General features: G+C 38.9%; 1 protein-coding gene across 11 annotated transcripts in view; it reads right to left on the bottom strand.

Annotated features, from left to right (window-relative positions):
• Positions 1–16,332, bottom strand: part of DLG2 (discs large MAGUK scaffold protein 2) — a 1,173,098-nt gene that overhangs the window by 607,597 nt on the left and 549,169 nt on the right. For all 11 annotated transcript variants that reach the window (XM_054725747.1, XM_054725750.1, XM_028128522.2 and 8 more), the window contains one exon: positions 13,121–13,171. In XM_054725747.1, the coding sequence (XP_054581722.1) occupies positions 13,121–13,171 (51 nt within the window). The remainder of the gene's footprint in view (positions 1–13,120; positions 13,172–16,332) is intronic.

Here is a 16,332-nt window from a genome sequence, read left to right as displayed (position 1 = left end):
AAAACACAGTTTGTTTATCTATAAAAGAGAGGCTCTAAAGCGTACAAAATAGACTAATTGTTAAGACATAAAATAAACACTACAGAATAATTAAATAACATATAAGGCTGAAACCTCAACAAATGACAGCGACTGATATACTCACTGTTGCAGCAGCTACTGCTACCAGCACGAGAAATAGCACTGACCATTGTGTCCAGTTTACAAAGGAGATCCTATCTATCTATAAACATATGAATACACACAGATAGATGAAAACTGTATGTATACATAAGATAAAATGTACAATATATAACATAAAATGTATAAAAATTTATACATATATGTACATGTGTATAAATGTACATATACACATACACTATTAGGAGGAAAAGCAATCTTTAACCTCTACCTCTTGTCAAAAGACTAAATTATTTTTATAATGATTTTACTAGATTCTTCCAGGTAGATGTAAAATATTGTTTCACAAATAAAATGAATTAAATCAAGAAACATTTTAGCCTTTGAGGGCCTTGAAATTTATTTAAAAGTTGATACAGTATGAATGCAGATGACAATGAGAAAGTCCTGAGGTAAGGAAGAGAATGAATAAGCTCACTCTGGAGAATTTATCAAAGATTTTCACAGGAGGTAACTTACGAGTTGGGTTTTGGATAAGAAGCAGCTTGTCAGGCAGAAACAGTAAGAGAGTAAAGAGCAATTTTAGGATAGAAAAATTGGTGATCCTGAATTAAATGAATGATGACATTATTCTCAATGACAAAATGGATGTTGTTGAATTTATGCTGAAGATATATAGATAAAACATTTTAAAACTTTAAAACAGGGTAATAGGCCATAGAGGTTCTGATGCCTATGAATATTTTTGTAATTCATGCATTCCTCTTCTCCAAGGGATAGATAATTTAAAAATTTAAAAATGCATCAAGCTCATCAAGCTAAGTGGATAAAATATAAGTGCTTAAACCTATTAGTTCTAAGCATTTTTTAAATACTGGAAATAACTTTCAGTTTTCCTACTATGCAACTCTATTTTGAGACACAAGTATTTTTTTTGTTCCCCCCCCCCCCAGTGTTTTTCCTTTTCCTTTTCCCCCATTAAAGCAGGTGTTCATCTTAGCGGGGGGAGGTAATGAGAGGGAGGGTTGAAATCAGAATAGCTTGCAAAGAATCTCTGCTTATGTTTCTCAAAACCTAAGCCCTTAAGAGAAATTAAAGAGTTTTGGAAGGATGAAAAAGGAGAAGAGGAGTCTTCTTCAGAGGCCAAGAGTCCTGGTGAAGGAGGAAACAAGAGTGAGGCTTCCCAAATAGGGGGTAAGGTGGGGAGAGATTCCCTTGAACTAGAATAAGAAAGGAGAGAGAATAATTTTCAGAGTTGAATGATTTTGAGGCACATCTAATAAAATGAGGATTTAAGCATTTCCTAAAGATTCTCATAACCCGTTATATCACTTAGGTTTTTTGTTTAGTTGCAAGCAACATAAGCCCAATTCACACTGGCTAACACAGTAAAGGGGATTTATTATTTATTTTAATAAAAAATTCCAAAGGAGTGCCTCAGCAATGGTTTGATTCATGGTCTCGAGATATTGCCAACACTGTTATTTCCTCCATTTATTTGCTCTGTTTTCTAAAATGCTACTTCATTATAAATCTGTAATCCTCTGTGAAATGGCTCCAAGCTACTACTATCTGCCCTGTAGTCTTCCTCACTTCATACCCATGGAACAGGGTGAATTCTGTCTTGGAATTCTAATAAGTCATGAAATTCACTCTGATTGCACTCGATTCAGTTGCATAGCCACTACTGATGGAGGCCAAGGGAGCACCTTATGTTGATTAGTTTAATCAGTAAGAATCCACCCCTAGAATTCAGTCACCTTAGCTTCCACCAAAGCACATGGTCATGTGGGTGAAGGTTTACCATCTGAACTACAATCTGAGCACAGTAGCAAAGTGGAAGGGGTGAAAACCATGAAATGGGTAGAGAACAAACAGACACCTACTACATTGGAAAGGTAGAGCAGAAACTGACAGACCAGAGGGGACCACCAGAGGGGCCATGGATGTTGCAGCAGTTACTTGGGAGAAAACATGACCAAATGATGCATAGGTTGTCTTGTCACTGTGTATGGACACAGACAGTGGGATAATTCTAGAGATGGTTGAAGTGGTTGGAAGAAAAGCACTAAGAAGGACTGAGGTTATATTTTCTGTCAGCCAGACAGCTGAGCTACAGAAAAACATATCTATATCAGTCACGGTTTGTTCAGTTACAAGTAACAAAACCCCCAGCTTTTACCATTTCTCAAGATCTAATACTTAATGATTCACGTATGATTGCTGGGCCCTATGCGGTATCACTTCTTGGGTCTTTCAGTTTCAATAGGCTCAGGACCTAGTGTCTCCATGACCCAGAACTCTCAGGGTACCCCTGATTTAGAGCTCTTCTTGCCAAACCTCCTTAATCATCCACAACTTCTTGATAACAAGTCCTGGAAAGAGAACTATTCCAACTAGAACAGTCAACTTGGCAATGATAGAGTTTTGTCATTTCTCTGTGAGTCTTTTTCCTGTATATTTTGACTAAAAGCTGTTGGTTTTAGAAGTACCATTATGCTGGTAATAATCAAGGGCATGTTAAAGAAGTATGTGGGTAATAGTGTAACAAGAAGCTTACAGAAGGAAATATATAGCCAGTTTACATGATATGAGGGGACTAAGGCTCAGACTAATGCACTGGAAGATAGCACTTGTTAATGCCGAGGGCTCGTGAGGTGAAAGAAGATAACTCAGCTGGGAGCTTATAAAGAAAAATGGAGAAGGTTGGAGTCAGCAGCTGAATTGCACCAAAATGTATTTTGTGCCAATTCATCTAAATCAGCTCTTTGAGGTATGTTTACTAGACAGTTCTTAATCCTGAGACTTTGATGCTTACAAGTAGAGAAAAGTTAGATTAATGACCCCTTAAATGTCTGTAGACTATATTTCTAACAGTCGATTTTTTTTCTGACATCTGAGTCCAATGGTTAACACTGCAAAGTACTTTCCACATGTGCAAAGATTATTGGTTCCCAAATCAGAAAGGTTTCTAGACAGTAGAGACCTAAATTCATAGACCTGTCAGTAGCCATTCTCTTTACCTGTCACTCTCTTTTTTTATTGCTCTTTTATTTCTGGGAGCTGGAACGCAGTAATGGGTTACTTTAAAGGAGATGGTATGTGTAAGCTTTGGGATATTAAGGTTTACTGCAACCTGCCAACAGTGTTGTAGTGGAGAGCTTGGCTTTATGACCTCACCTTAGTGGTGAGAGACATGATTAGAATTTAGAAAGCTAGAGAATTGAAGCAAGGCAACATTTACTTTGAGAACCTAGGGCATGACTTAGCAACTTCAGCATAGTTAAAATACAACACCAAGATACTAGTACATTAGTATAGGACCACTTGCTGGCAAGTTACAATGCTTTATTTGAACCTGTCTGGCTAAGAAGAATTTCAGGGAAGGCTCATGAAGTTATTAGAAAGACAGTGGTGTATGGTTGGGTCTTTAAGACAGTCATAACAGGAAAGGGGTACTTCCAGTTCCCTCTCTCTTTCCTACTGGCATATCATTTCTCTGGCTCTCCAAGAGGAGCACTCTGATGAGCTCATTTTGACTCAGGTGAAAGCCTCTGAACTGTGCATCAAATCACTAATAAGAGTTTAAAAAATAATAAAAAGTTTTAAAAATTAAAGATTTCCCCTGCTCTACCCCCCAAGGTCCTGATATAATTGGTAAGGGTCAGGGCTCAGGTTCAATGGTAGTTTTTACTAGCTCACCAGGTAATTCCCATGAGTAGCTCCAGACCAAACAACTGTGTGACCATGGGTGTTATGACTGATTATCTTCCCTAGAACCACATGGTTGGAATGGGGAGGGGATTTCTAAAGAAGGAGGATGTTCTTCCTGCTAGTTTTAATGTCCAGACACAACAATAGCTATTAACAATGTTATGTGTAGAGATTGAAGATGGAAGATCATTAGAATAGAATATTTTAAGGAAGATCAGAGCATCTACAGCAAATATCATAGCCTAAAGCTATTGAAAACAAAATACACTGTAATGGCTTGTCTAGCTTGGAACTACATTATTGTGAACTAACAAATAGGAAAACACAGAACTACAGTAGCACAGGATTGTTCTATAGGAAGCTATGCCTGCAATCTCAAGGGCAGAGTCCACTGACAAACAAAACATGCTTAAAAAGTACATTGATAACTAGGTATCTATATTATAAAATTATTTAACTGAACTAGAATGAGATTGTGCTACAGCTGACTACATAAAAACTGAAACCAAATCAAATATCATTGGGACTCTGGTATTTAATTCCTGTTATTATTAATTAAAAAGGGCTAAAGAGACTCCGAGAAAAATCAGAAATTTAGAATCCCAAAGCCTCTACATTATTTGAAGTAATAAGCCCTTAATTCCATTTAAATTTAGAAATTTTCATCCTTATGAAAATTTAATCATGTGAGAGAAACAAATTGGGCTTAAGTAATTCAGACATCCAATGACATTCTAATTGATTTGATGTCTGGATGAATATGGAGAGTATGAATATGGAGACAGCTTTAATGAATTGCTTCTTACCTGGCAATTCACAAATACTGTTTTCAAAATTCCCATGTTACCTAACTTATACCCAAAACTTGGTTCATCTATAGGAATTTGCAGCATGTGGTAAATCAGTCACTTTTCTCTACAGTATAAATCTGTTTGTTTTCGCATGGGTTAAATAATAAGTAACGGAAGCCAATGATTTATATTTGGGAAGATGGTTCAGATCTTCACAATTTTTTAATTGTAAAGGAATATGCTTGACTTGTCAGACAGAACATTCAAATAGTATCACATGGCCATACATTCTGCAGCTGTCAGGAAAACACTCCAAATGTTCTTTCGTTTTGGGAGGCTGGGGGCAGGCCTGGGAGGAGGTGGCAGATAGACAGTCTCTTCAACATCTCTGCTAAATTGTAGTCATGCATGTTGGTCAGGGTTATGAAGGCATGATGAATCTATTATCCATGCTGGGTCAACTAGCTTCTCTTGATATAAATCGTATTAGAGGTTCATAACCTATTAACTTCATACTTGGGTAATAGATAAATCACTCAGAGGCATGGGCTTTAAACTCCACTACCTTTGTTAATGTCATCAAAGCCCAGGGTATCAGCGGCTTGAAATATCACAGTTGCCCATCTCTGAGAGGTACAGATAATGTTAATGAAAGGAATTTGTTGGATTATAGTCCAGGCCTCTTTGACTCCTCTGCTCTCTCTGGCATTTTCCCATCCTACAAAACAGCAGAATCTGTTCTTCTAACATTCTTAACATATTTTAAATCATCTCCTCCTACATCACCACTGCAGAATTTAGCCATTAATTATGTCTTAGATGGCATAGCTGCATCATCTCCGGAATTCTATGAAGTGTATACCCAATATCGCAGCCAAAGTCATCTTTTGAAACACAAATGTGATTGTCACTTTTCTGCTTAAACTTCTTCAAAGGCTTTCCATTGTCCTCACAACGAAATCGAAACCCTTCTGCTTGTTATCCAAGGCATCTGATGCTCAGCCCTCTCCATCTCTTTAGCCTTGTCTCTGAGTCCCACTCACAACTTGAAGTGCAGTCATTCTGAACTAGTAGCAGTTCCTTGAGCATGTTTCTTTTCCATGGGCCCTTGAACATTTGCACCTGCTGTTCCCTGTCTGAAAGGCTGCCTTCCGCTAATCCCGTTCCCATAGCTTAGCGTCCTCTCATCCTTCATAAGCCAGCTCAGGTTTAATGCCTCAGGGAAGTGCTCCATTCTGGGCCAAGTATCCTCATGGTTCTTCTTCATAGTTTCTGCCTATTAATTCTCGGTGTCCTCTGCCAGACTGTAAAATACTACGAAGCGAGGACTGTGACCAGTGCCTTTGCTCAGTAAGTGCTTGACAAACAAAGGTACATAGAACATCTGTGAAATTCACCACGAGGCCCAAGTGGCCAATGCCATGACTGACGCTGACATGTCCTTGAATTGCCCAGTGGCTTTCCCTTTTCTTTTTGTGTCATCATGGCAATTTAAAAAAAACTACAATAAAATTCCTCCCATCAAGAAATTCATAGGTCAGTGGAAAAGACAGATTTTATTCATGATTTAATATAAGAAGTTTTCTATGTGTGTTAATTTATGAAAGGGCACCTTGCCCAAAAGGGAGGAGAGTCAAGGAAAACTCCTTGGAGAAAATGACACTTGAGCTTAATTCTGAGGGCAGTTTAATTCAGTGGCAATGAGCTGAGTGAGGTTCTAGTATCTGTTGGGCATGGGGCTGAATCCTAGCTCCATCCCTTCCTAACATTATTACTTTCAACAAGTGATTTAATTTCTGAGTCTCAGTGTCCTAATTGTAAAACGGAATTAGCAATATCCATCTCATAGGGATGTTACAAATGTGATGAGTGTATTACTAAATTAAATGTTATAGAGATTAAATGCAGAAAAAGTGCAAACTACAAATGCATATAGCAATGACCATAATTTCATCATTGGATGTCTAACATCTAACAAAGTAACTGGGGAAAAAAGAAGAAAAGTTGGTATAAAAGAAGTCATTGCTAGATTAATGTAAATTGCTCACTGAGACTTGGAAGCTATGTTTTTAATAAGCTTCCTTAATGATTCTGACAAATAACACTTGTGAGAACTACCCTGTTATGGTAGTTCTGTTAACACAAAGAAAATGTTAAGAATAACAGCTATCCATGCTGTTCTAAATCTTTATATTAACTCATTTAATCATTACAAGGGCCCCAGAAGGTAATAACAAAGTCTTCAGCCTCATTTTCAAATGTGGAAACTAAGGCACAGAAAGGTTGAGTATTCAGCTCGAAGTAACTCAACCAGTAAGTGATAGAGGCAGAGTTCAAATGAAGGCCATATGTCTCTATTTCACCTCATGAAAAGATCTGAGGAGATATTTTTTCATGCAGATCGAATAACCTATAAGAAGGCCTAGAGGTGGGAAAAGATTGGCTTTTTTGAGAAATGATGCAGATTGGCAATAGTAAAATATATTCAGAGTTGGTGGTGAGGGCACAGAGTTGGAGATAGAAGTAGAGTTATACTGTATAAGGCCTTGTAGATGATGATGATGAGTGTAATTATCACCTCTTGGAGAGTTTTAAGAATAAAAGTGGTATGATATGGTTTATATTTTTTAAAAGATTACTCTGGCTACTTTGAGGAGAAAAGTGGTCCAGGCGTGGGATGATATTGGTTTGGATCAGGATTCAGCAGAACAGGTGGCAAGATGTGATTGATTTTAAAATCTATTTTTATGTTTGTACCAGTAGGGCTTGCTCTGGATGCTGAGGGGAAATGCACAATTAAGCAAGATGACTAGATGATTTTTTTTTGCCTGAATAGTAAGAAAAATGATAGAACCAACTCGTTAAAATGAAGACTATTAGGCTAGAAGCAGCTTTGGCCCTGAGGGTAGGGAGTGCAGGGAAATAATAAATGCTATTGGGAACATACCAGAGATGCCAACTGGACAGTTAGCTGTCCGAATTTGGAATGCAGGGGAGCTTATGGCTGCAGATTTGGGAATCACCAGCTGGTAGCTGGTATTTAAAGCCGTGGGTCTGGATGAGATCACCTGGAGAATGAGAAGAGATGGAGGTCTATGCACTGAGTTTCTGGAGTGCCCCAGCATTTAGAGTTGGAGCCAGCAAGGACACGGGAAAAGAGCACTGATGAAGTGGTGGATAAACAGGAGCGTTTTGTTCCAGAAGCCAAGAAATTGACACCGTTTCTCAAATGCTGCTGAGAAATCAGTCAGAACTGAGAACCGATACTTGTATTTAGCAAGATGGAACCTGGTGTGACTTTGATAGGGATGGTATTAGGACTGTTGTGGGGATGAAAACGTGAAAGAGGTTAAAATAAGAAAATGAGGTAATAAATAGACTTTATAATTTTCTTAGTTACTTGGTAAAGCAAAATAGAATAATAAGGCAGTAATAGGAGGGGAACTTTGGGTTAAGGGATTGTGATTGTGTGTGTGTGTGTGTGTGTATGTGCGCGCGCGCGTGAAGATGAGAGGTTTTATATGATATTTAATATGATGTATTAAATTTATCCAGGAAAAAGAGAGAAACTGATATTGTAGGAGAGAGGGGAGAAAACTGCAGAGGCAGAGTCTTTAAATGGATAAGAAGTTAGAGTCCAGGCCACGAGTGAAGAGCTGACCTTGGAAATGAGCAGGGAAAAGTCCTTCCTTCTAACAGAGAGAGTACACTAGCAGACCAGGTGGTAGGAAAGTGAGGTGGTTTTCATTTGAATGCTTGGGTTTTCTCTGGGACTATGAAGAGAGGTCAACAGCTGATCCTGAGGATGAGGGAATCGGTGATAGAGATCTGATGAGGGCAAATAAGATCTGAAATTGCTGTCCTAGAGAATGAGAAAGTGATTTTTCTAAAGAAATGTATAAGAACTGCTAGGATGTTTGGAGGGTCCATTTGAAATCGATGGTTATAATTTTAAAGTGAGATGAGTAAGCACATCCATAGCCAGGTTCAGCTGCCCAGGTGCTGGCATGGAGTACGTAGGAAGGTGTTGGTTTAATCATGGTAGATCAACCAGAGATGAGGTTTTGTTGGATGAACACAAGAAAATAAGGAGGATAAAAAGTGTTGAAAGTATGATAAGAACAATAGGAATATATGCCAATACATGGGACGAAATGGGGGGGGGGGCACATAATGAAGGGTAAAAACTCAAGGGAAAGGGTGGAATCCAGTGGGGCTGAAGAATAAGAATAAACAATGAACACAAAGAAGAGGTGCTGTACAGAGACGATGATACTTAGCATAGAGGTTTTGGGAGAGGGGGGCAATGAATGGCAATGACAAGATTTAGAGTACAACCGGAATCCCTAAGGCAGGGAGGTGACATGCTAGATCATGAAGCAAATAAGTGTCCGAACCCAAACTAGAATACACAATTGCCATATTCCTCCTGAATGTTGTACCTCACACCAACATTAGCTTCTAATTATTGTTTGACCTATAAAGCCAGGGTGACTAAATGGTGGGGTATTGGAGATGCTAATATGTGTGGAGGGTGGAGAGAGAGAGGGGTAGTCTCATGAGTTTGTGATCTGTGCAAAGAGGGTCCTATGTGTAGAAGGGCTACCCTTGGTTTATTTTTATTTATTTATTTTTCAAAACTGTAAGAGAACGTTTATTTAGAAAGCCACAGAGGGAGGGGCAAAGGGGGTGGAGAAGGAGGGAGAGAGGGAGGGAGGGAGGGAGGGAGGGAGGGAGGGAGAGAGAGAGAGAGAGAGAGAGAGGGAGAGAGAGAGAGAGAGAGAGAGAGAGAGAGGAATGCTTTGAGAAATGAGAGGGAGAAGAGGTTTGGGAGTACTGAGGGGGGGTGTCCTTGGGAAAGAAAGGGTGGGGAAAGGCACAGACCTGCTCCATAGAGAGAGAGCCACCCATGCTGGTTTAATGCTCTCCTGTTGCCATCTTTTAATTCTTACAGTTTTTTAAACCAGAGCGCCACTTTTCATTTTGTACTGTGCCCGACAAATCACATAGCCAGTTCTGGAGAGGAACTTAGTAATCTTTTCACATTTAGGCAAATTTTCCATAAGCTTCACTTTTCTCCATTTAGCATGCCATTAAAATTTTATCAGAGTTCATAATGTAAGTTTTAAAATACCCATCTGGCAAACACTTAACTTTCAATGTAAATTTCCTTTTAAAACCACTCACACTCAATATAAATTAGACAGAATGATAAATTCCCTGACTTGGGAAAGTGAAAAATCAAAAGAAAAAATATATTTAAGTGTAGGTCTAGAGTGTAAATTCATACTTGAATTAAAGCTTAAGAAATAAACTTTCGTTTTTACTTCTTAGAATAAATGTAATATATGTTTGTTATGGAAGGTTTAGGAAATAAATATAAATAAAAAGATAAAACAGAAAAATCATCCCAAAAATCCTCAACAAAACTTAACCACTTTTAACATTTTGGTGTGTATCCTTCTAGGCTTTATGTATATATTTATAAATGTATATTTTGCATGTATACCTTTGTTTGTCTTATTTGATTATATTTTAATTACCATATGTATATCTTTGTTTATGCTTATTGGATTATATTATAAACTAGAGGCCTGGTGCACGAAATTCGTGCATGGGGGGGGGAGGCAGAGGAGTCCCTCAGCCCAGCCTGCACAGTCCAGGATCCCTTCAGGATTGGGACTAAACTGCCTAAACTGGCAGTCAGACATCCCTCTTGCAATCGGGACCCCTGGCTCCTAACCACTCACCTACCTGCCTGCCTGATTGCCCCTAGCCACTCTGCCTGCCTGCCTGATGCCCCTAACTGCTCACCTGCCTGCCTGATGCCCCTAACTGCCTCTGCTTGCCTGCCTGATCACCCCTAACTGCCTCTGCCTGCCTGCCTGATTGCCCCAAACCACCTCTGCCTGACTGCCTGATCGCCCCTAACTGCCTCTGCCTCATCCCCAGCCATAGCAGCTTGGTCCAGAAGGACATCCAAAATGACATCCAGAAGGTCATTCGGCTGTCCAGTCTAATTAGCATATTATTATATGACTAGAGGCCCGGTGCACAAAATTCATGCACGGAGGGGGGTTGTCCCTCAGCCCAGCCTGTATCCTCTCCAATATGGGACCCCTCAAGGGATGTCCGACTGCCCAGTGGGATCAGGCCTAAACCAGCAGTTGGACATCCCTCTCACAATCCAGGACTGCTGACTCCCAACTGCTTGCCTGCCTGCCTTCCCGATTGCTCCTAACCACTTCTGCCTGCCAGCCTGATCACCCCCTAACCACTCTGCTGCCAACCTGTTTGCCCCCAACTTCCCTCCTCTGCCGGCCTGGACACCCCTAACTGCCCTCTCCTGCAGGGTTGATCACCTCCAACTGCCCTCCCTTGTAGGCCTGGTCCTTCTCAACTGCCCTCCCTTGCAGGCTGGGTGCCTCCCAACTGCCCTCTCCTGCTGGCCATCTTGTGGTGGCCATCTTATGTCCACATGGGGGCAGGATCTTTGACCACATGGGAGCAGCTATATTGTGTGTTGCAGTGATGATCAATCTGTATATTACTCTTTTATTAGATAGGATAGAGGCCTGGTACAGGGGTGGGGGCCAGCTGGTTTGCCCTGAAGGGTGTCCCGGATCAGGTGGGGGTTTCCTTGGGGCATGGGGCGGCCTGAGCAAGGGGCCTGTGGTGGTTTGCAGGCCAGCCATGCCCCCTGGCAACCCAAGCGGAGGACCTGGTGTCTGGAATTTATTTTCCTTCTACAATTGAAACTTTGTAGCCTGGAGCGGAGCCAAGCCTGGGGCTCCCTCCAAGGCCGGCAGCCATTTCTTTTGGGGTTATAATTGAAACTTCGTTGCCTTAAGCAGGTGGGCCCGGCCAGGGTGTGCGGAAATCTTTGCTTCCCCTGTTGCCGGCGGCAACCCTGGCCTGCTCTCTCAAGCTCCATTCTGCCGCCATTTGTTTGAATTTGTTTACCTTCTATAATTGAAACTTTGTAGCTTGAGTGGAGGCTTAGGCGGGCAGGCGGAAAGCTTGGCTTCCTCTGTGACCTAGGAAACCTTGCTCTCTGTGGCTGTAGTCATCTTGGTTTGGGTTAATTTGCATGCTCTCTCTGATTGGATGGTGGGCGTGGCTTGTGGGCATGGCTTGTGGGTGTGTGGAGGTATGGTCAATTTGCATATTTGTCTATTATTAGGTAGGATATTCTTTTACAACTTCATTTTAATTTATAATGAAATATATAATTAATCCTCACCTGAGGATATTTTTTCAATTAATTTTTAGAGAGAGTGGAAGGGAGGGTAGGAAGGGGAAAGAGAGAGAGAAACATCAATATCAGAGAGCGACACATTGATTGGTTGCCTCCTACACATGCCTTGACCAGGCCTGGGATAAAATCTGGAACCAGATACGTGCCCTTGACCAGGAATTGACACTTTAACTACCTATCAGGGCTAGTTTAATAATATATTTAATAATACATTCTACTTACATCTCTATACTTATCATTAAATATTTTATTTTATAAAATGCTATTTTAATTTAATATGATTTTCAATTTATATGGACATATAATAATAATGTGTTATTAAATACTTGTCTTTTTAATTCTTCACTATTATAAAAAATAATACCAATATGAACACTCTTTATATATTTGTATTATTCAATAAGTACAGTTTCTGGGTAAAAAGCATGCCCATTTTAACACTTTTGATACCTTCTTTCAAACTGATACATTGATTGCACCAAATTCCAGGCCCACTCAGCGGCAGTAAATATTAACCCTCCTTTTAAATTTTTTGCCAATCAGGTAAATAAAAACTATTTAGCATCATTGTTTTCTTTGTTTATAAGTAAGGTTGAACAGGTTTCTGTATATTATTGGCCCTTTCTTTGGGATGGATATCCTGTTAATGCCTTTTGGTCTTTTTTTTTTTTTTTGTAGGTGGTCTTTGGTCTTTCTCTTACTGTTTTGTAAAATATCTTTACATACTAGGGTTGTGTTGCACAGAATTTCCCTAATTTTTCAAAGCCTTGCCAAGGCCCTAATAGCATATTTTCAGAGATCTGCAGGGTTACTGTGTTTTTCTCAATAGGGGTGCTTTTAAAATCCATCAATTGTTTTGTTTTTAAACTTAAAAATGTATGGTAATAGTAATTATAAAGACAGTGTTAATGTCACAGAAATAAAAACATTTTATAATGTATCTAAAATGTATAGCAAAACAATAGGAAAAAATACTGCACTAATTCACGGAACATTTCTATCTTTTCATTTGTTGCTCCAAAGCCTGACAATGCAATCTATATACTGAACACTCTGGTTATTTGGTCTGTTTGTCCCCAGGCCTTCCTCTGAAATAATTTTATTAATATTCTCATTGTGAGCCCTGTTGGAAACTTCCAGGGTATAATATACAATTGTGTAATTTTGCAAGACAACCCATTAGGATGCAGAATGTGGAAAGCAAGATTGGGGCTTTGGATTATTGAATTTTTCTTACCCTCTCCAAAGTAATTTCTTCAAACTCATATTCAATTTCTGTCCCATTGACCTGTAAATAGGAAAAAAAGAAAGAGAACGATTAAATACATACTGAGATGGAGACAACATTTGGGAGTTGGTTTCATTCTGGCTATTAATAAACCACACTTTTTTGATATGTGATTGTATCTAAATAAAATATAATCCAAGCTATTCTAAAATACGTGAGTGAAACTCTACCAAAAAATAATCAAGCTTATTGCATCCCTTAGAATTTTGCAATATTTGTGGGACAGAGGACAATACAAAATATGCATTGTGAATTGACAAAGAATAAGCCATCCAGCAGAAATGTCAGAGTTGTAAGGAAAATTTTTTTCCTAATGTATTTTAAAATGTCTATGATTTAACACTAGTACACTACTAAAAAATCAGTTTTAAGGGCAGCACAACTGCATGCCATTTTTTTAATCTAAAATATCATTAAGAATGATCATGTCACATAAGAAAGCCTTTCTTTATTGGCTTAAGCTCAGGTAATCCATCCCTATTATCCTCTCATTATCTTTATTAGGAATCCCTGGACCATGTAACCATGCCCATGTACTTCAGTTGTAATAAAAAAAAAGAGCAAAGTAGGACATTGTCGAAATTCTTAGTGAGACGCTTTTAACCATCCAACCAGCCTTTGAGTTGATTTGAACTTAAAGAAAGAAATACATTTTAAACATAGCCAAGTAACATATAGCATAGGCTTTAGATTTCAACAGATGAGTATACAGCATATATCAAGAGCTGCTTTAAAATAATCCAACAGATATTCAATTCCCATTCTTATCTATCACAACGTCCTTTTGAGCCAGGCAAAACTTCTAAGCAAAAACATTTTCAAATTGCTAGTTTCTTTTTTCATATATGAGTCGGTAATATCAGTAACATTTAGGAATCAACAAGAAAGACTAATTTTTAACTATAAAACTGTTGTTGTTGTAGAGTCCTCATTTCAGGTGACTTTCCTTTCAATAATAATAAAAAAAAATTAAACAGTTTTTGCAGATTGAGAGTTCTATGGAGGCAAAGATGGGATAGTCTACCAGAGAGCCTGGCAAGAAAGAATTGATAAAACGAACAAACAAACAAAACAATGAATGAATGACTTGCTGAATGGAATGTTTCATTCATTTATCTGACTTAAAAACACCGATGAATTCCCTTCCCTGGGGAATTGGAATGTAGTAACATCAACTGGAGATGTAATTATAACTATAATCAGAAAATACAAAGAATGACAATATACTTTATTTATGTGTGTCCACCAGCCACTTAGAACATGTTTTTGATTTTCTAATTACATGAGCTAATTGGTGAATCACATTTTATTGTGTTACTACATTATCAAACAGCCCTAAACCAAATTTGATTTTCTGGGCTTCAGCAACTTAATGACTCATAGAAGAAGACTTGATGAGGTTAGAAAGCTTTAGCAACTCCTTGGAGGTTTTTGTTCTTCACGTGTAAAAATACAAAACAAAACTCAAATCCCCTGTATGTGTGTATTTTCACATTATTCTCTTTGTTTGTTTTTTTAACTTTGTTGAATTAATAGAGGGAGGGCAGAAAGAGAAGGCTGAATTGATGTGATACGTTTTAATTCTCTCAGCAGGGCTCCTTAAAGCTTTGTTTTGCTTCAATGCATCTCTGGAGTGAAGCCCCTTCACATTATTAAAGCACAGCAAACAGGGAAGAAAAAAACAACTCCAAAGAGAAGAAAACAAGCTCCTGAAAATAAAATCTAAAGGCTTGGGGTGAAAGAAATTCTTTTAGGTGGTGCTTAAAAGACAAATATGTTTTAGTGGCATATGTTGCATGGTCATGGTCTATAAAAATCTTGGCTTAACATTTCTATGATCATACAGGCTGAGTTATAGATTCTAGGAGCATTAGTATACGGATGTTCCCTGGTCAGCTCGATGGACTACTGTAGGCTTATTTTTACATCATGGGTCTTCTAGTTTCAACCCAAGAAAGTAACATCATTTGCCTAATTCAATAGCATCCAGGATGTCTTCATACGAAGGGATAACGGCATCGGGGTTTGGATGTAACCTTGTTTTTAAAAGAAAGCATCCCATGACTACAACAGAACCTAGTAAAATTTAAAGGTGTGAAGGGTTTTTGGCATGGGTAAAGCAATATTTCAACCTTTAATTGAGGAACATTTAAAACATGTTTTTCCAAGAGTCCAGTGTGGGAGTTCAGGAAAGACATTTAAGAGGTCCTAGTGTCCATTCTCTCATCACTAGGAGAACATCATCTATGTTCTGCCTAAGGACACTTAGGACAGGAAATCCTGCAACCTCCCTTGGCAAAGACCTTTGAGGAAAAAATAGTAGAAAGAAGACCTAAGAATACCTCCATTGAAGGCATTCATGAAAGTTAAGTGACTTTTCAAATGAGTACACCAATACAATATTCTTTACATATTTCCCCTCACATTTATTTAAAGGAGTGGCTGCTTATTAAGAGGTAAAGAACCAAAAGGTATGAAAAGTATTTCTTCCTAGCCATAATGTTGTGTATTCTCAGCAAAACAAAAGACCCACCACCATCTTGTGTGGGTTTTACAGACAACTGTCTGAACTTGCTTGGTGGTCTTACTCTGCCCCCATCAATTCATGCCTTTCAATTCACAAAGTTCTCTTTCTAAAAAGAGTTCTGCCGAATACAACTGTTTGCTGTTCTGGACCAGTAATATTTCCCCTGGTAATATTTAATGCCTAGTAATGTTTAATGCCTCTGATAGTGTGGGGCCTGGACAGCTGCATGGGGAGGGTTTCTGTTATTCCAGCTCTGAGCTCTGTCTGGGACCAACACTTACAGTCTCCTTTCCACCTTGGGAAAAGAAAAGTGAGAGGGGCTGGCAGTTCTGTAGACATTGAGGTTCAATAAAGTAGATGGAATTTCCCAGTTTTGAAAAATCTGTTTTTTCTTCAAATACATGCTTTTGTCTGAACCGAATGGTTCTGTAGCGACAGCTGGTAGGTTTCTATGGTGGCCAGAAAAGCAAATTAATGCCACACATTGTCCTGTACTGTTCTGGGCACATAGCCTTCCTGGCATCATAGGGAAGTAAAGACAAGAGAATGACCCACTCACATTCAAACTCAGTATTTAAAGTTTTAATTTCATACACTTGGAATGTTTTACATGATTCTTTCCTCTCTGACAGCC

The sequence above is a fragment of the Eptesicus fuscus genome, chromosome 13 (genome assembly GCF_027574615.1).
Source record: "Eptesicus fuscus isolate TK198812 chromosome 13, DD_ASM_mEF_20220401, whole genome shotgun sequence".
In the NCBI taxonomy this organism is placed as follows: Eukaryota; Metazoa; Chordata; class Mammalia; order Chiroptera; family Vespertilionidae; genus Eptesicus; species Eptesicus fuscus.
Note: the sequence above shows the minus strand (reverse complement) of the source record. Positions and strands in the feature narration are given on the sequence as shown.